Source organism: Mustelus asterias, unplaced genomic scaffold (genome assembly GCF_964213995.1).
Source record: "Mustelus asterias unplaced genomic scaffold, sMusAst1.hap1.1 HAP1_SCAFFOLD_3109, whole genome shotgun sequence".
NCBI classification, from domain to species: domain Eukaryota; kingdom Metazoa; phylum Chordata; class Chondrichthyes; order Carcharhiniformes; family Triakidae; genus Mustelus; species Mustelus asterias.
The window spans coordinates 1-18,988 of NW_027593054.1; the positions used below are offsets into that span (position 1 = coordinate 1).

Below are 18,988 nucleotides of genomic sequence, written 5' to 3' on the forward strand. Positions count from 1 at the left end.
CCTCTGTCTCTGTCTCTCTCTCTCTCTGTCTGTCTCTGTCTCTCTCTCTCTCTGTCTGTCTCTGTCTCTCTCTGTCTCTCTCTCTCTCCGTCCCTCTCTGTCTCTCTCTCTCTGTCTCCCTCTGTCACCTCGGTCTCTCTCTCCCTCTGTCTCTGTCTCTCTCTCTCTCTCTGTCTCTCTGTCTGTCTCTGTCTCTCTCTGTCTCTCTCTCTCTCCCTCTGTCACTTCGGTCTCTCTCTCCCTCCGTCTCTGTCTCTCTCTCTCTCTGTCTCTCTGTCTGTCTCTGTCTCTCTCTGTCTCTCTCTCTCTCTGTCTCTCTGTCTGCCTCTCTCTCTCTCTCTCTCTGTCTCTCTGTCTGCCTCTCTCTCTCTCTCTCTGTCTCTCTGTCTGCCTCTCTCTCTCTCTCTGTCTCTCTGTCTGCCTCTCTCTCTCTCTCTGTCTGTCTCTGTCTCTCTCTCTCTCTTCTCTCTGTCTGTCTCTCGGAGCGATATATAAATACAGTTTGGAGCGGGAGTGAGGGGATGGTCTGGGAGGGAGGGGGAGAGGCTGGAGCGGGGTGGACGGGTGGATGGGACAGTCTGGCCGGGCTGAATGGCCTTGCTGGGGCTAGGAATTGTCGGTTGGTCTGTGTCCTGATTCTCTCTCTCTCTCTTCCCACAGGTGATGGGAATCTCTGAGTCTGCCACCCTTGCCTGTCTGGGTGTCCTGCTGCTGTGTCTGTGCGCCCCCCACCCATGCTCCCCCTACCCCACCTTCTCCCCCCCGGGCGCCCTCTTCAACCACTCGGCTGTGGACCCGGTGCGGGGCACGCTGTACCTGGGGGCAGTGAACCGACTCTACCAGCTGACAGGGGAGCTGGAGGTGGTGTCGGAGGGGTCGACAGGCCCGGTGAATGACAGTCGGGAGTGCGCCCCCCCAATCCAGGCCAGCAGCTGTCCGCAAGCCCGGCCCACTGCCGTGTACAACAAGCTGCTGCTCTTCGACCGGGAGGGCGGCGCGCTGCTGGTTTGTGGGAGTGCCCACCAGGGGCTGTGCGAGAAGCGGGCGCCGGGGGACGTGGGCAAGGTGCTGGAGCGCGAGGCCCAGCCTGGCGAGACCCAGTACGTGGCGGCGGACGACCCCGAGACCCCCACGGTGGGGGTGGTGGGCTGGGCGGGCGGTCGGCGGGCCCTGTTTGTGGGGCGGGGCTACACCCACCGGGCGACTGATGCCCCCATCAGCACGCGCCGTCTGGAGGGCCCCCACCCCTTCTCCAATGAGGAGATGGGCCGCTTGGCTGTGGGAGCCTTTGCAGAATACGACCACCGCTTTGCTGCGGCCTTCGCCCGCGGCGGGTACGTCTACTTCGTCTTCTCCCGGCGGGCGGGGGGCGCCCGCAGAGGGGGGGGCACCTACCAGGCCTACGCTGCCCGCATCTGCGCCAACGACACCAACTACTACTCCTACGTGGAGGTCCCCCTGGCTTGCCACGGGCCCGGACTCCCAGGCGAGGCCTACGGCCTAGTGCAGGCCTCGGCCTTGGGGAGGCCAGGGGGCCAGGGGGCAACCCCCAGCCCGCCCTCTTTGCCCTCTTCGCCCAGGCCGGATCCCCGCCCCACCAGGCTCAGCCCTCCGACCTCTCTGCCCTCTGCGTCTACCCGCTGGCGGACATCGACAGTGCAGTCGAGAGGGCGCGGGTGGCTTGCTACTCCTCCCCTGACACCCTGGATGCCCGAGTGGAGTACAACGTCAAGTCCAGCTGCACCCGGCTGCGTAAGGTAGGTGCTGGGGGGGGTGAGGGGGGTAACGGGTGGGGGAGGGTAAGGGGAGAAGAGGGGGTCATTGGATGACGCCAGAGAGGGTCCACATGACTCAAAGACCCCTCCCCACCCAAACACCTCCGAGTGTGAGGGGAAAATCTATGACAGGTAATGCCTGTCCCAGTCGAATAGCCCACAATTATTCACTGTCCTAAGCCACAGCAATCACAGTGAGAGTCAGTGTGTGTGGAACCCGTACCCCAGTGAGAGTCAGTGTGTGTGGAACCCGTACCCCAGTGAGAGTCAGTGTGTGTGGGACCCGTACCCCAGTGAGAGTCAGTGTGTGTGTGGGACCCGTACCCCAGTGAGAGTCAGTGTGTGTGGGACCCGTACCCCAGTGAGAGTCAGTGTGTGTGGAACCTGTACCCCAGTGAGAGTCAGTGTGTGTGGAACTTGTACCCCAGTGAGAGTCAGTGTGTGTGGGACCCGTACCCCAGTGAGAGTCAGTGTGTGTGGAACCTGTACCCCAGTGAGAGTCAGTGTGTGTGGAACCCGTACCCCAGTGAGAGTCAGTGTGTGTGGGACCCGTACCCCAGTGAGAGTCAGTGTGTGTGGAACCCGTACCCCAGTGAGAGTCAGTGTGTGTGGGACCCGTACCCCAGTGAGAGTCAGTGTGTGTGGGACCCGTACCCCAGTGAGAGTCAGTGTGTGTGGAACCCGTACCCCAGTGAGAGTCAGTGTGAGTGGGACCCGTACCCCAGTGAGAGTCAGTGTGTGTGGGACCCGTACCCCAGTGAGAGTCAGTGTGAGTGGGACCCGTACCCCAGTGAGAGTCAGTGTGAGTGGGACCCGTACCCCAGTGAGAGTCAGTGTGTGTGGAACCCGTACCCCAGTGAGAGTCAGTGTGTGTGGAACCCGTACCCATGTGAGAGTCAGTGTGTGTGGGAACCGTACCCCAGTGAGAGTCAGTGTGTGTGGAACCCGTACCCCAGTGAGAGTCAGTGTGTGGGACCCGTACCCCAGTGAGAGTCAGTGTGTGTGGGACCCGTACCCAAGTGAGAGTCAGTGTGTGGGACCCGTACCCCAGTGAGAGTCAGTGTGTGTGGGACCCGTACCCCAGTGAGAGTCAGTGTGTGTGGAACCCGTACCCCAGTGAGAGTCAGTGTGTGGGACCCGTACCCCAGTGAGAGTCAGTGTGTGTGGAACCCGTACCCCAGTGAGAGTCAGTGTGTGGGACCCGTACCCCAGTGAGAGTCAGTGTGTGTGGAACCCGTACCCCAGTGAGAGTCAGTGTGTGTGGGACCCGTACCCCAGTGAGAGTCAGTGTGTGTGGGACCCGTACCCCAGTGAGAGTCAGTGTGTGGGACCCGTACCCCAGTGAGAGTCAGTGTGTGTGGAACCCGTACCCCAGTGAGAATCAGTGTGTGTGGGACCCGTACCCCAGTGAGAGTCAGTGTGTGGGACCCGTACCCCAGTGAGAGTCAGTGTGTGTGGAACCCGTACCCAGTGAGAATCAGTGTGTGTGGGACCCGTACCCCAGTGAGAGTCAGTGTGTGTGTAACCCGTACCCCAGTGAGAGTCAGTGTGTGTGGGACCCGTACCCCAGTGAGAGTCAGTGTGTGTGGGACCCGTACCCCAGTGAGAGTCAGTGTGTGTGGGACCCGTACCCCAGTGAGAGTCAGTGTGTGTGGGACCCGTACCCCAGTGAGAGTCAGTGTGTGTGGGACCCGTACCCAGTGAGAGTCAGTGTGTGTGGGACCCGTACCCCAGGAAAACTGGATTTGAAGGATTTGGACAAACGGTTTAAACTGGGCGCTGTCAGTGTTGTGTTGAAGGTGGTTTGTTTTTCCCTGATGGTTATTGAGCAGACTGTCATAAATCAGCACATGAAGTAACCAGACAAACCAGTTCCTCGCAAAGAGGCGGTTCTGTCAGAGTAGAATGTGTCACAAATAGGAGTGACATCACCCAAACTCTTGGCAAACACATTCAGAACCATTCCAGAAATTTCTTCCCTGTCAGAGTCTCATCTCTGACTGACATTGGAGAGAGAGTCAGTGCTGAGGGAGCGCCGCACTGTGGGAGGGTCAGTGCTGAGGGAGCGCCGCACTGTGGGAGGGTCAGTGCTGAGGGAGCGCCGCACTGTGGGAGGGTCAGTGCTGAGGGAGCGCCGCACTGTGGGAGGGTCAGTGCTGAGGGAGCGCCGCACTGTGGGAGGGTCAGTGCTGAGGGAGCGCTGCACTGTGGGAGGGTCAGTGCTGAGGGAGCGCCGCACTGTGGGAGGGTCAGTGCTGAGGGAGCGCCGCACTGTGGGAGGGTCAGTGCTGAGGGAGCACCGCACTGTGGGAGGGTCAGTGCTGAGGGAGCGCCGCACTGTGGGAGGGTCAGTGCTGAGGGAGCACCGCACTGTGGGAGGGTCAGTGCTGAGGGAGCGCCGCACTGTGGGAGGGTCAGTGCTGAGGAGCGCCGCACTGTGGGAGGGTCAGTGCTGAGGGAGCACCGCACTGTGGGAGGGTCAGTGCTGAGGGAGCGCCGCACTGTGGGAGGGTCAGTGCTGAGGGAGCGCCGCACTGTGTGGGAGGGTCAGTGCTGAGGGAGCGCCGCACTGTGGGAGGGTCAGTGCTGAGGGAGCGCCGCACTGTGGGAGGGTCAGTGCTGAGGGAGCGCCGCACTGTGGGAGGGTCGGTGCTGAGGGAGCGCCGCACTGTGGGAGGGTCAGTGCTGAGGGAACGCCGCACTGTGGGAGGGTCAGTGCTGAGGGAGCGCCGCACTGTGGGAGGGTCAGTGCTGAGGGAGCGCCGCACTGTGGGAGGGTCAGTGCTGAGGGAACGCCGCACTGTGGGAGGGTCAGTGATGAGGGAGTGCCGCACTGTGGGAGGGTCAGTGCTGAGGGAACGCCGCACTGTGGGAGAGTCAGTGCTGAGGGAGCGCCGCACTGTGGGAGGGTCAGTGCTGAGGGAGCGCCGCACGGTGGGAGAGTCAGTGCTGAGGGAGCGCCGCACTGTGGGAGGGTCAGTGCTGAGGGAGCGCCGCACTGTGGGAGGGTCAGTGCTGAGGGAGCGCCGCACTGTGGGAGGGTCAGTAATTTAAGATTCTCAGTAACACAGATCTCCGGGAGTGAATGGAATCCTGAATATAATTGCGTTTGATTACACAAGCTGTGAAAATAGTCTCCTGGTTAATGCACACACATAATTGTGTTTAGTGATGCAAAATATTCACGAACAAGTCTCCACTGGCTCTCAGAAATATACAGGAACTGTGAGCGACGGCTGCACACTGACTGGTGTCTCAGTCCTCTCTCTGTGGACAGTTCTGGTCACCCTGTTATGGAAAAGATATTATTAAACTGGAAAGAGTGCAGGAAAGATTTACTCGGATGCTACCGGGACTTGATGGATTGAGTTATAAGGAGAGGCTGGATAGACTGGGACTTTTTTCTCTGGAGCGGAGGAGGCTGAGGGGTGACCTTATAGAGGTCTATAAAATAATGAGGGGCATAGATCAGCTAGATCGTCAATATCTTTTCCCAAAGGTAGGGGAGTCTAAAACTAGAGGGCATAGGTTTAAGGTGAGAGGGGAGAGATACAAAAGTGTCCAGAGGGACAATTTTTTCACACAGAAGGTGGTGAGTGTCTGGAACAAGCTGCCAGAGGCAGTAGTAGAGGCGGGTACAATTTTGTCTTAAAAAGCATTTGGATAGTTACATGGGTACGATGGGTATAGAGGGATATGCACCAAATGCGGGTGATTGGGACGAGCTTAGGGGTTTAAAAAAAAGGGCGGCATGAACAAGATGGTCCGAAGGGCCTGTTTCCATGCTGTCAACCTCTATGACTGTGACTCTCTCTCAGGGAGATATCTGTACACTGACTGAAGTCTCTCAGGCCTCCCTCTCTCTCTCTCTCTCAGGGAGATATCTGTACACTGACTGGTGTCTCTCAGTCCCCTCTCTCTCTCTCAGGGAGATATCTGTACACGGACTGGTGTCTCTCAGTCCCCTCTCTCTCTCTCAGGGAGATATCTGTACACGGACTGGTGTCTCTCAGTCCCCTCTCTCTCTCTCAGGGAGATATCTGGACACTGACTGGTGTCTCTCAGTCCCCTCTCTCTCTCAGGGAGATATCTGTACACTGACTGGTGTCTCTCAGTCCTCTCTCTCTCTCGGGGAGATATCTGTACACGGACTGGTGTCTCTCAGTCCCCCCTCTCTCTCTCAGGGAGATATCTGTACACGGACTGGTGTCTCTCAGTCCTCTCTCTCTCTCGGGGAGATATCTGTACACGGACTGGTGTCTCTCAGTCCCCCCTCTCTCTCAGGGAGATATCTGTACATTGACTGGTGTCTCTCATTCCCCTCTCTCTCTCTCTCAGGGAGATATCTGTACACTGACTGGTGTCTCTCAGTCCCCTCTCTCTCAGGGAGATATCTGTACACGGACTGGTGTCTCTCAGTCCTCTCTCTCTCTCAGGGAGATATCTGTACACGGACTGGTGTCTCTCAGTCCTCTCTCTCTCTCAGGGAGATATCTGTACATTGACTGGTGTCTCTCAGTCCTCTCTCTCTCTCAGGGAGATATCTGTACACTGACTGGTGTCTCTCAGTCCTCTCTCTCTCTCAGGGAGATATCTGTACACTGACTGGTGTCTCTCAGTCCCCTCTCTCTCTCTCAGGGAGATATCTGTACACGGACTGGTGTCTCTCAGTCCTCTCTCTCTCTCAGGGAGATATCTGTACATTGACTGGTGTCTCTCATTCCCCTCTCTCTCTCTCTCTCTCAGGGAGATATCTGTACACTGACTGGTGTCTCTCAGTCCCCCCTCTCTCTCTCGGGGAGATATCTGTACACTGACTGGTGTCTCTCAGTCCCCCCTCTCTCTCTCAGGGAGATATCTGTACACTGACTGGTGTCTATCAGTCCCCCCTCTCTCTCTCGGGTAGATATCTGTACACTGACTGGTGTCTCTCAGTCCCCCCTCTCTCTCTCAGGGAGATATCTGTACACTGACTGGTGTCTCTCAGTCCTCTCTCTCTCTCGGGGAGATATCTGTACACGGACTGGTGTCTCTCTCTCTCTCTCTCTCTCTATCTCCTCCTCTCGCACCCGCTGTCTCTCTCCTCTAAGATTGTCCTTATAACTGACTTTTATTTAAAGTTGCAAGTTTTAAAAGTTTTTTCGTTATTATCCCGTTGGAAAGGATTATAAGAGATAGGATTTATAATCACCTAGAAAGGAATAATTTGATTAGGGATAGTCAGCACGGTTTTGTGAAGGGTAGGTCGTGCCTCACAAACCTTATTGAGTTCTTTGAGAAGGTGACCAAAGAGTTGGATGAGGGTAAAGCGGTTGATGTGGTGTATATGGATTTCAGCAAAGCGTTTGATAAGGTTCCCCATGGTAAGCTTTTGCAGAAAATACGGACACATGGGATTGAGGGTGATTTCGTGGTTTGGATCAGGAATTGGCTAGCTGTAAGAAAACAAAGGGTGGTGGTTGATGGGAAATATTCATCCTGGAGTTCAGTTACTAGTGGTGTACCGCAAGGATCTGTTTTGGGGCCACTGCTGTTTGTCATTTTTATTAATGACTTGGATGAGGGCGTGGAAGGATGGATTAGTAAATTTGCGGATGACACTAAAGTCGGTGGAGTTGTAGACAGTGCGGAGGGAAGTGGCAGGTTACAGAGGGACATAGATGAGCTACAGAGCTGGGCTGAGAGGTGGCAAATGGAGTTTAATGTGGAAAAGTGTGAGGTGATTCACTTTGGAAGGAGTAACAGGAATACAGAGTACTGGGCTAATGGTAAGATACTTGGTAGTGTGGATGAACAGAGGGATCTGGGTGTCCATGTGCATAGATCCCTGAAAGTTGGCACCCAAGTTGATAGGGTTATTAAGAAGGCGTACGATGTGTTAGCTTTTATTGGTAGAGGGATTGAGTTTTGGAGCCAGGAGGTCATGCTGCAACTGTACAAAACTCTGGTGCGGCCGCACTTGGAGTATTGCGTACAGTTCTGGTCGCCGTATTATAGAAAAGATGTGGAAGCGTTGGAAAGGGTGCAAAGGAGATTTACCAGGATGTTGCCTGGTATGTTGGGAAAATCATATGAGGAAAGGCTGAGGGACTTGAGGTTGTTTTCGTTAGAGAGAAGAAGGTTAAGTGGTGACTTAATAGAGGCATACAAGATGATCAGAGGATTCGATAGGGTGGATAGTGAGAGCCTTTTTCCTCGGATGGCGATGGCTAACACGAGGGGACATAGCTTTAAATTGAGGGGTGAGAGATATAGGACAGATGTTAGAGGTAGGTTCTTTACTCAGAGAGTAGTAAGGGCGTGGAATGCCCTGCCTGCAACAGTAGTGGACTCGTCAACATTAAGAGCATTCAAATGGTTATTGGATAAACATATGAATGATATTGGAATAGTGTAGGTTAGATGGGCTTTAGATTGGTTTCACTGGTCGGTGCAACATCGAGGGCCGAAGGGTCTGTACTGCGCTGTAATGTTCTATGTTCTATGTTACATTAACACCGCAATGAAATTACTGTGAAAACCCCCCAGCTGCCACACTCCTGTTCGGAGACGGAGGGAGAATTTAGCACGGCCAATGCACCCTAACCAGCACGTCTTTTGGAAGAAACACACGCAGACACGGGGAGAACGTGCAGACTCCACACAGACAGTGACCCGAGCCGGGAATCGAACCCGGGTCCCTGGAGCTGTGAGGCAGCAGCGCTAACCCACTGTGTCACCGTGCCCCCGGGAATCGAACCCGGCTCCCTGGCGCTGTGAGGCAGCAGTGCTAACCCACTGTGTCACCGTGCCCCCGGGAATCGAACCCGGGTCCCGGGTGCTGTGAGGCAGCAGCGCTAACCCACTGTGTCACCGTGCCCCCGGGAATCGAACCCGGGTCCCGGGTGCTGTGAGGCAGCAGTGCTAACCCACTGTGTCACCGTGCCCCCGGGAATCGAACCCGGGTCCCGGGTGCTGTGAGGCAGCAGAGCTAACCCACTGTGTCACCGTGCCCCCGGGAATCGAACCCGGGTCCCTGGCGCTGTGAGGCAGCAGCACTAACCACTGTGTCACCGTGCCCCCGGGAATCGAACCCGGGTCCCTGGCGCTGTGAGGCAGCAGCGTCAACCCACTGTCACTGTGCCCCCGGGAATCGAACCCGGGTCCCTGGCGCTGTGAGGCAGCAGCGTCAACCCACTGTGTCACCGTGCCCCCGGGAATCGAACCCGGGTCCCTGGCGCTGTGAGGCAGCAGTGCTAACCCACTGTGTCACCGTGCCCCCGGGAATCGAACCCGGCTCCCTGGCGCTGTGAGGCAGCAGTGCTAACCCACTGTGCCACCGTGCTTTGTGACTGTGTGAATGAATGTTGCAGTGCTGACATCTCTCCCAGCACCTCGGGTTCTGATCGAGTCATCGAGGTTTACAGCATGGAAACAGGCCCTTCGTCCCAACCTGTCCATGCTGCCCAGTTTTACCACTAAGCTAGTCCCAACTGCCTGCGTTTGGCCCACATCCCTCTATACCCATCTTACCTTAAATGATTTTTAAAAGATAAAATTGTACCCGCCTCTACTACTACCTCTGGCAGCTTGTTCCAGACACTCACCACCCTCTGAGTGAAAGAATTGCCCCTCTGGACACTTTTGTATCTCTCCCCTCTCACCTTAAACCTATGCCCTCTAGTTTTAGGCTCCCCTACCTTTGGGAAAAGATATTGACTATCTAGCTGATCGATGCCCCTCATTATTTTATAGACCTCTATAAGATCACCCCTCAGCCTCCTACGCGCCAGAGAAAAAAGTCCCAGTCTATCCAGCCTCTCCTTATAACTCAGACCATCCCACTCCTGGGATTCACCCCGGGAATTTTCGATGAAGTGGATGTGTCTGGGTGCTATCTCAATACAGTTAGGTGTACGAGCACCACCGCAACCCCTGGTCTCCCCCGGCGTCACGGTGGCACAGTGGTTAGCACGCCTGCCGCAGAGCGCCAGGGACCCGGGTTCGATTCCCGGCTTGGGTCACTGTCTGTGTGGAGTTTGCACGTTCTCCCCGTGTCTGCGTGGGTTTCCTCCCACAGTCTGAAAGGCGCGCTGGTTTGGGTGCATTGGCCGTGCTAAATCCTCCCTCAGTGTTACCCCAACAGGTGTGTGGTGACCAGGGGATTTTCATAGTAACTTCATTGCAGTGTTAATGTAACCCTACTTGTGACACTGATAAATAAACTTTAAACTTTTAAACTTTGTTGTGGTTCTTATTTTGTGTCAGAGTTTTTGGTGGGGGGTGGCGGGGGGGGAGGGGGGGGGGGGGTGGGGGGGGTGGCGGTGAGTCGGGCAGGGGGAGGGGTCTGCGAGCGACGGGAACGTTCGAGTGTCGGTTCCCCACCCTCCCCTCTCTTGTTTCAGGAGTCGATCCAGAGGTACCCCTGCGGTGGGGAGCACACCCCCAGTCCCATCGCCAGCCGCATCCCGCTCGATTCCCTGGCCTTGCTGACGACCTCTGTGCGGCTAACAGCTGTGGCCGTCGCCAAGGAGATGAACCACACCGTCCTGTTTCTGGGCGATCGACTGGGGCAGCTTCACAAGGTTGGTCCTGTAGCCGGCTTTGTCAAGGGGGGGTCATGTCTGACAAATCTGTTCGAGTTCTTTGAGGAGGTAACAAGGAAGTTAGATAAAGGAGAACCAGTGGATGTGATTTATTTAGATTTCCAGAAGGCCTTTGACAAGGTGCCGCATAGGAGACTGTTAAATAAGTTAAGGGCCCGTGGTGTTAAGGGTAAGATCCTGGCATGGATAGAGGATTGGCTGACTGGCAGAAGGCATAGAGTGGGGATAAAGGGGTCTTTCTCAGGATGGCAGCCGGTGACTAGTGGTGTGCCTCAGGGTTCGGTGCTGGGACCACAACTTTTCACAATATACATTAACGATTCGGAGGGTGGAACTGAAGGCACTGTTGCTAAGTTTGCAGATGATACAAAGATATGTAGAGGGACAGGTAGTATTGAGGAAGCAGGGGGGCTGCAGAGGGACTTGGACAGGTTAGGAGAGTGGGCAAAGAAGTGGCAGATGGAATACAATGTGGAAAAGTGTGAGGTTTTGGAAGGAGGAATGGAGGCAGAGACTATTTTCTAAATGGGGAAAATGCTTCGGAAATCAGAAACACAAAGGGACTTGGGAGTCATTGTTCAAGATTCCCTTCAGATTAACGTGCAGGTTCAGTCGGCAGGAAGGCAAATGCAATGTTAGCATTCATGTCGAGGGGGCTAGAATACAAGAGCAGGGATGGACTTCTGAGGCTGTATAAGGCTCTGGTCAGACCCCATTTGGAATATTGTGAGCAGTTTTGGGCCCCGTATCTAAGGAAGGATGTGCTGGGCCTTGGAAAGGGTCCAGAGGAGGTTCACAAGAATGATCCCTGGAATGAAGAGCTTGTCGTATGAGGAACGGTTGAGGACTCTGGGTCTGTATTCGCTGGAGTTTAGAAGGATGAGGGGGGGATCTTATTGAAACTTACAGGATACTGCGAGGCCTGGATAGAGTGGACGTGGAGAGGATGTTTCCACTAGTAGGAAAAACTAGAACCAGAGGGCACAACCTCAGGCTAAAGGGACGATCCTTTAAAACAGAGATGAGGAGGAATTTCTTCAGCCAGAGAGTGGTGAATCTGTGGAACTCTTTGCCGCAGAAGGCTGTGGAGGCCAGGTCATTGAGTGCCTTTAAGACACTTTAAGGTTCTTGATGAATAAGGGGATTAGGGGTTACGGGGAAAAGGCAGGAGAATGGGGATGAGAAAAATACCAGCCATGATTGAATGGCGGAGCAGACTCGATGGGCCGAGTGGCCTAATTCTGCTCCTATGTCTTATGGTCTTATGGACTTGTGGTGCGGGAGGCCGGGGGAGGGTCGACATGTTCGAGCTGTGGGGAGGGCGGGAGGAGAGACCAGGGGCCGTGATGCAGCTCGGCAGGGGCGGGCTTCGCACTCCGTACTCACCGGGACACTCCCTCCGTCTTTTCCCAGGTGTTCCTGAGATCCCGCTCGGAAGCCCTGACCTACAGCACGCTGACCATCCAGCGAGGGGCCTCTATCAGCCAGGACCTCTTCTTGGACCCTGCCCAGGACCATCTCTACGTACTGACCTCGACGGCGGTGAGAGACTCCACGGGGAGGGCCACTCGCTTAGCAAACCCCCCTCCGCCCCCACCCCCCCTCCCCTCCGCCCCGGGGCTGGCGGGGAGTGGGTGTGCGGAAAATACCTCCGACTATCAAACCCGCCCCAGACAGACACAGGAGTCATAGAATCCCTACAATGCAGGAGGAGGACTTTTGGCCCATCGAGTAGCATCGACATCAATCCCACCCAGGCCCTTTCCCTGTAACCCCACACATTTACCCTGCTAATCCCCCTGACAATAAGGGGCAATTTAGCATGGCCAATCCCCCTAACCCGCACATCTTTGGACACTACGAGGCAATTTAGCACGGCCAATCCATCTAACCTGCACATCTTTGGACACTACGAGGCAATTTAGCATGGCCAATCCATCTAACCTGCACATCTTTGGACTGTGGGAGGAAACCGGAGCACCCGGAGGAAACCCACGCAGATACGGGGAGAACGTGCGGACTCCACACAGACAGTGACCCAAGCCGGGTCCCTGGCATTGTGAGGCAACAGTGCTAACCAATGTGCCACTGTGCCACCCCAGTCATAGCGATATATAGCACGGAAACAGGCCATTCGGCCCAACTCCTCCATGCCGACCAGGTTTCCTAAATGTACTAGTCCCATTTGCCTGCGTGTGGCCCATATCCCTCGAAACCTTTCCCACCCATGTACCTGTCCAAATGTCTTTTAAATGTTATAATTGTACCCGCCTCTACCACCTCCTCTGGCAGCCCGTTCCATTGGAGAGACGATGGCCCCGTGGTGTTATTGCTGTGCAGACGGGCTACAACATAGAACATAGAACATAGAACATTACAGCGCAGAACAGGCCCTTCGGCCCACGATGTTGCACCGACCAGTTAAAAAAAAAAACTGTGAGAGAGATTATTAATCCAGAAACTCAGCGAATGTTCTGGAGACCCGGGTTCGAATCCCGCCACGGCAGGGAGTGGAATTTGAACTCAATAAAAAATATCTGGAATTAAGAATCTACTGATGACCCGTTGTCGGAAAAACCCATCTGGTTCCCTTTAGGGAAGGAAATCTGCCGTCCTTACCCGGTCTGGCCTACATGTGACTCCAGAGCCACAGCAATGGGGTTGACTCTCAACTGCCCTCCAAGGGGCAACTAGGGATGGGCAATAAATGCTGGCCAGTCAGTGACGCCCGTGTCCCACAAATGAATAAAAAATACACACCACCCTCTGTGTGGAAAAGTTGTCCCTTGGGTCCCTTTCAAACCTTTCCCCTCTCACCTTTAACCTATGCCCTCCAGTTTTAGACTCCCCTTTCTTTGGGAAAAGGCCTTGGCTGTTCACCCTATCGATGCCCCTCATGATTTTATAAACCTCTATGAGGTCATCCCTCATCCTCCTACGCTGCAGGGAAAAAGTCCCGGCCTATCCAGCCTCTCCTCAAACCTTCCAGCTCCTTTCCAGTTTAACAACATCCTTCCTATCGCAGGGCGACCAGAACTGTACGCAGCGCTCCAAATGTGGCCGCACCAGTGTCTTGTACAGTTTGTAACATTGCGTCCCAACTCCTGTCCTCAATGCCCTGACCGAGGAAGGCAAGAGTGCCAGACACCACCTTCACCACCCTGTCCACCCGTAACGCCACTTTCAAGGAGCTATGAACCTGTACCCCTCGGTCTCTTTGTTCTGTAACTCTCCCCAACGCCCTATCATTAACTGAGTAAGTCCTGCCCTGGTTCAATCTACCAAAATGCATCACCTTGCATTTGTCTAAATTAAACTCCATCTGCCATTCATCAGCCCACTGGCCCAATTGATCAAGATCCCGTTGCAATTGGAGATAACTTTCTTCACTATCCACTATGTCACCAATCTTAGTGTCATCTGCAAACTTACTAACCTTCCCCCCTATATTCTCATCCAAATCATTAATATAAATGACAAATAACAGTGGAGCCAGCACTGATCCCTGAGGCACACCACTGGTCACAGGCCTCCAGTTTGAAAAACAACCCTCTACAACCACCCTCTGTCTCATAACGGCAAGCCAATTGGCTAGTTCTTGCCAGATCCCACGTGATCTACTGACCAGCCTACCATGCGGTACCTTGTCAAAGGCCTTGCTAAAGTCCATGTAGACAACATCAACTGCACTGCCCTCATCTACCTTCTTGGTTACCCCTTCAAAAAACTCAAATAAATTTGAGAGACACAATGTCCCACAGACAAAGCCGTGCTTTGAGAAGGCCATTCAGCCCGAATGTGCCGGTTCCTGCCCCTCTGAGAGATCAAACCAATTAACCCACCTCCTGCCCCGTCTCCCTGTGAATTTTCCCCCTCCCAGTCTTTCTCCCCCTCTCTGAGGGTGAATCTGCTCCCACCGCCCTCTCAGGCAGCGCCTTCCAGATCACAACAACTCGCCGTGTCAGTAAAATTCTCCTCATCTCCCCCCCCGGCCTCTGGTTCATTTACCGATTCTCTTCACTCTGTGTCTCCCCCTCCCTCGCTCTCTGGTTCCCCACCCTCCTGCCGCTGGGAAACACTTTCTCCTCATTCACTCGATCGAGACCCCCTCGCGATAGTGACTGCCTCGATTCAATCTCCCCCTGAACCTTCCCCGCTCCGAGGAGAACGATCCCAGCTTCTCCCAGTCTCTCTCTCTCTCTTTCTCTGTGTCTCTCTCTCTCGGTCTGTCCTCTCTCTCTCTCTCTCTGTCTTTCTCTCGCTCTATCCCCCTCTCTCGCTCTGCTCCTCTCTCGCTCTGTCTCTCTCTCTCGCTCTGTCCCTCTCTCGCTCTATCTCTCTCTCGCTCTATCTCTCTCTCGCTCTGCTCCTCTCTCGCTCTGTCTCTCTCTCTCGCTCTGTCTCTCTCTGGCTCTGTCTCTCTCTCTCGCTCTGTCTCTCTCTCGCTCTGTCCCTCTCTCGCTCTGTCCCTCTCTCGCTCTCTCTCTCTCTCGCTCTATCTCTCTCTCGCTCTGTCTCTCTCTCTCTTGGTCTGTGTCACTCTCTCGCTCAGCCTGTCTCTCTCTCAGTGTCTCCCTCTGTCTCTCTCTCTCTCTCTGTCTCTCTCTGTCTGTCTCTCTCTGTCTGTCTCTCTCTCTGTCTCTCTCTCTCTGTCTCTCTCTCTCTGTCTCTCTCTCTCTCTGTCTCTCTGTCTCTCTCTCTCTCTCTGTCTCTCTCTCTCTGTCTCTGTCTTTCTCTTGCTCTCTGAAGTCCCTCATCCCCGGTAACTGTTCTGGGTATTTCCCAGTCCTCGACTCCCTCCCCCCGAGGCCTCCGTGTTAACCTGGTCTACTCTCCTCCGCAGGTAACCAAGGTCCCGGTATCCGAGTGTTCCCGATATTCCAACTGCTCGAGCTGTCTCGGAGCGCGAGATCCGTACTGTGGATGGTGTGTGCTAGATGGTAGGTTAGTATCTGACGCACTGACATACCTACATAGAAACATCTAGAATGGGCAGCACAGAAACAGGCCATTCGAGCCCTTCATTCCGTGCTGGGGTGTCCCAGCTCCCACACCAGCCTCCCCCCACCAACCCCATTCTCCCCACTCCCCGTGGGAGCGAGTCCCACATTCTCCCCTACTCCCTGTGGGAGCAGGTCCCACATTCTCCCCCACTCCCCGTGGGAGCGAGTCCCACATTCTCCCCCACTCCCCGTGGGAGCGAGTCTCACATTCTCCCCCACTCCCTGTGGGAGCAGGTCCCACATTCTCCCCCACTCCCTGTGGGAGCGAGTCCCACATTCTCCCCTACTCCCTGTGGGAGCAGGTCCCACTTTCTCCACCACTCCCCGTGGGAGCGGGTCCCACATTCTCCCCCACTCCCTGTGGGAGCGAGTTCTCCATTCACAGTGCTCCCAGTGTGGGTCTAACCGAGGGATATGGAGACTGGAACTGTGCACAGTGCTCCCAGTGTGGGTCTAACCGAGGGATATGGAGACTGGAACTGTGCACAGTGCTCCGAGTGTGGGTGTAACCAAGGGATATGGAGACTGGGACTGTGCTCCAAGTGTGTGTCTAACCGAGGGATATGGAGACTGGAACTGTGCACAGTGCTCCCAGTGTGGGTCTAACTGAGGGATATGGAGAGTGGAACTGTGCACAGTGCTCCAAGTGTGGGTCTAACTGGGGGATATGGAGATTGGAACTGTGCACAGTGCTCCAAGTGTGGGTCGAACCGAGGGATATGGAGACTGGAACTGTTCACAGTGCTCCGAGTGTGGGTCTAACCGAGGGATATGGAGACTGGAACTGTGCACAGTGCTCCCAGTGTGGGTCCAACCGAGGGATATGGATGTTAACCAGAGGAATGTTTATGTATAGACTTCAGAAAACCTGGTCAAACCAATGATGCCAACTTGTGAATGGGACAGGACACCATCTGACCTGCAGGTGGCTGGAAATAAATTGAAGCCCTGGTCTCTGATGAGGCCTACTGTTTATATGTGGGGATTCGCTATCCCTTCTTAGGCAGCACCTTCCAAATCCGCCACCTCTACCATCCAGAAGGACAAGGGCAGCAGATACCTGGGAACACCCCCACCTGGAGGTTTCCCCTCCGAGCCACTCACCATCCCGACTTGGAAATATACCGGCCGTTCCTTCACTGTCGCTGGGGTCAAAACCTCGGAACTCCCTCCCTAACAGCACTGTGGGTGTACCTACACCACACAGGGCTGCAGCGGGTTCGAGAAGGTGACTCACCCACCACCTCCTCAAGGAGCATTTGATTTGATTTGATTTAATATTGTCACTTGTATTAACATACAGTGAAAAGTATTGTTTCTTGCGCGCGATACAGACAAAGCATACCATTCATAGAGAAGGAAAGGAGAGAGTGCAGAATGTAGTGTTACAGTCACAGCTAGGGTGTAGAGAAAGATCAACTTAATGCGAGGTAGATCCATTCAAAAGTCTGACAGCAGCAGGGAAGAAGCCGTTCTTGAGTCGGTCGGTGCGTGACCTCAGACTTTTGTATTTTTTTCCCGACGGAAGAAGGTGGAAGAGAGAATGTCCGGGGCGCGTGGGGTCCGTGATTAGGCTGCTGCTTTTCCCGAGGCAGCGGGAAGTGTAGACAGAGTCAATGGATGGGAGGCTGGTTTGCGTGATGGATTGGGCTACATTCACAACCCTTTGTAGTTCCTTGCGGTCTTGGGCAGAGCAGGAGCCCCAGACCAAGCTGTGATACAACCAGAAAGAATGCTTTCTATGGTGCATCTGTAAAAGTTGGTGAGAGTTGTAGCTGACATGCCGAATTTCTTTAGTCTCCTGAGAAAGTCGAGGCGTTGGTGGGGCTTTCTTAACTATAGTGTCAGCATGGGGGGACCAGGACAGGTTGTTGGTGATCTGGACACCTAAAAACCTGAAGCTCTCGATCCTTTCTACTTCGTCCCCGTTGATGTCGACAGGGGCATGTTCTCCTTTACGCTTCCTGAAGTTGATGACAATCTCCTTTGTTTTGTTGACATTGAGGGAGAGATTATTGTTGCCGCACCAGTTCACCAGATTCTCTATCTCATTCCTGTTCTCTGTCTCGACATTGTTTGAGATCTGACCCACTACGGTGGTGTCGTCAGCAAACTTGAAAATGGAGTTGGAGTGGAATTTGGCCGCACTGTCATAGGTGTATAAGGAGTATAGTAGGGGGCTGAGAACACAGCCTTGTGGGGCACCGGTGTTGAGGATAATTGCTGTTAGACCCTCAATCAAGTCATCGTCTCGATGTGAAATATTATAAGCCTAATTTGTGTAACTTTTCCCTCGTAATCTGACACTTTGAGCTCAGATTTCAATCTTGGCCTATTTGAATGTCATCCATTTTGTGACAAAATGGAGTCCCTTTGGTACCGTGGTCAAGGCTAACTTGATTGGCTTCTACCCACAGATGTTGCCGGAACTTGGAGTGTGCCCGTCACAAGGAAGCCAATCAGTGGCTGTGGCACTACAACGCAGATGGCCAGTGCCTCACCGTGCACAGCAAGATCCCAGCCAATCTGAGCAGGGAGGCTCAGACACAGGTAGGCCCCATCCCCATGGCAACCCCATGGTCAGCACACTGCAAATCCACAGCAGTTACTCCCTCTACATTGTCCCCCATCAAACACTCCCAGGACAGGTACAGCACGGGGTTAGATACAGAGTAAAGTTCCCTCTACACTGTCCCCATCAAACACTCCCAGGACCGGTACAGCACGGGGTTAGATACAGAGTAAAGCTCCCTCTACACTGTCCCTATCAAACACTGATGTGGAGATGCCGGCGTTGGACTGGGGTAAACACAGTAAGAAGTTTAACAACACCAGGTTAAAGTCCAACAGGTTTATTTGGTAGCAAAAGCCACACAAGCTTTCGAAGCTCTAAGCCCCTTCTTCAGGTGAAGACTGTCTTGTCTGGAGACAATACACATCTTTTTAGCCTGTCTTGATGCTCTCTCCACTCCCATTGTTTTGTTTCTTAAAGACTTGATTAGTTGTAAGTATTCGCATTCCAACCATTATTCATATAAATTGAGTCTGTGTCTTTATAAGCTCTGTTTGTGAACAGAATTCCCACTCACCTGAAGAGGGGGCTTAGAGCCTCGAAAGCTTGTGTGGCTTTTGCTACCAAATAAACCTGTTGGACTTTAACCTGGTGTTGTTAAACTTCTTACTGTCTATCAAACACTCCCAGGACAGGTACAGCACGGGGTGAGATACAGAGTAAAGCTCCCTCTACACTGTCCCCTATCAAACACTCCCAGGACAGGTACAGCACGGGGTTAGATACAGAGTAAAGCTCCCTCTACACTGTCCCCATCAAACACTCCCAGGACAGGTACAGCACAGGGTTAGATACAGAGTAAAGCTCCCTCTACACAGTCCCCATCAAACACTCCCAGGACAGGTACAGCACGGGGTTAGATACAGAGTAAAGCTCCCTCTACACTGTCCCCATCAAACACTCCCAGGACAGGAACAGCACGGGGTTAGATACAGAGTAAAGCTCCCTCTACACAGTCCCCATCAAACACTCCCAGGACAGGTACAGCACGGGGTTAGATACAGAGTAAAGCTCCCTCTACACTGTCCCCATCAAACACTCCCAGGACAGGAA

The 18,988-nt window shown here is 54.1% G+C and overlaps 1 protein-coding gene across 1 annotated transcript in view; it reads left to right on the forward strand.

Annotated features, from left to right (window-relative positions):
• Nucleotides 1-663: 663 nt before the first annotated feature.
• Nucleotides 664-18,988, forward strand: part of LOC144490284 (plexin-B3-like) — a gene marked incomplete at its 3' end in the record, with an annotated part of 38,771 nt that continues 20,446 nt past the window's right edge. Inside the window, 6 exon segments of the mRNA XM_078208062.1 lie at nt 664-1,590; nt 1,593-1,757; nt 10,160-10,339; nt 11,774-11,902; nt 15,204-15,304; nt 17,781-17,913. Coding sequence (XP_078064188.1) covers nt 664-1,590; nt 1,593-1,757; nt 10,160-10,339; nt 11,774-11,902; nt 15,204-15,304; nt 17,781-17,913 — 1,635 coding nt within the window.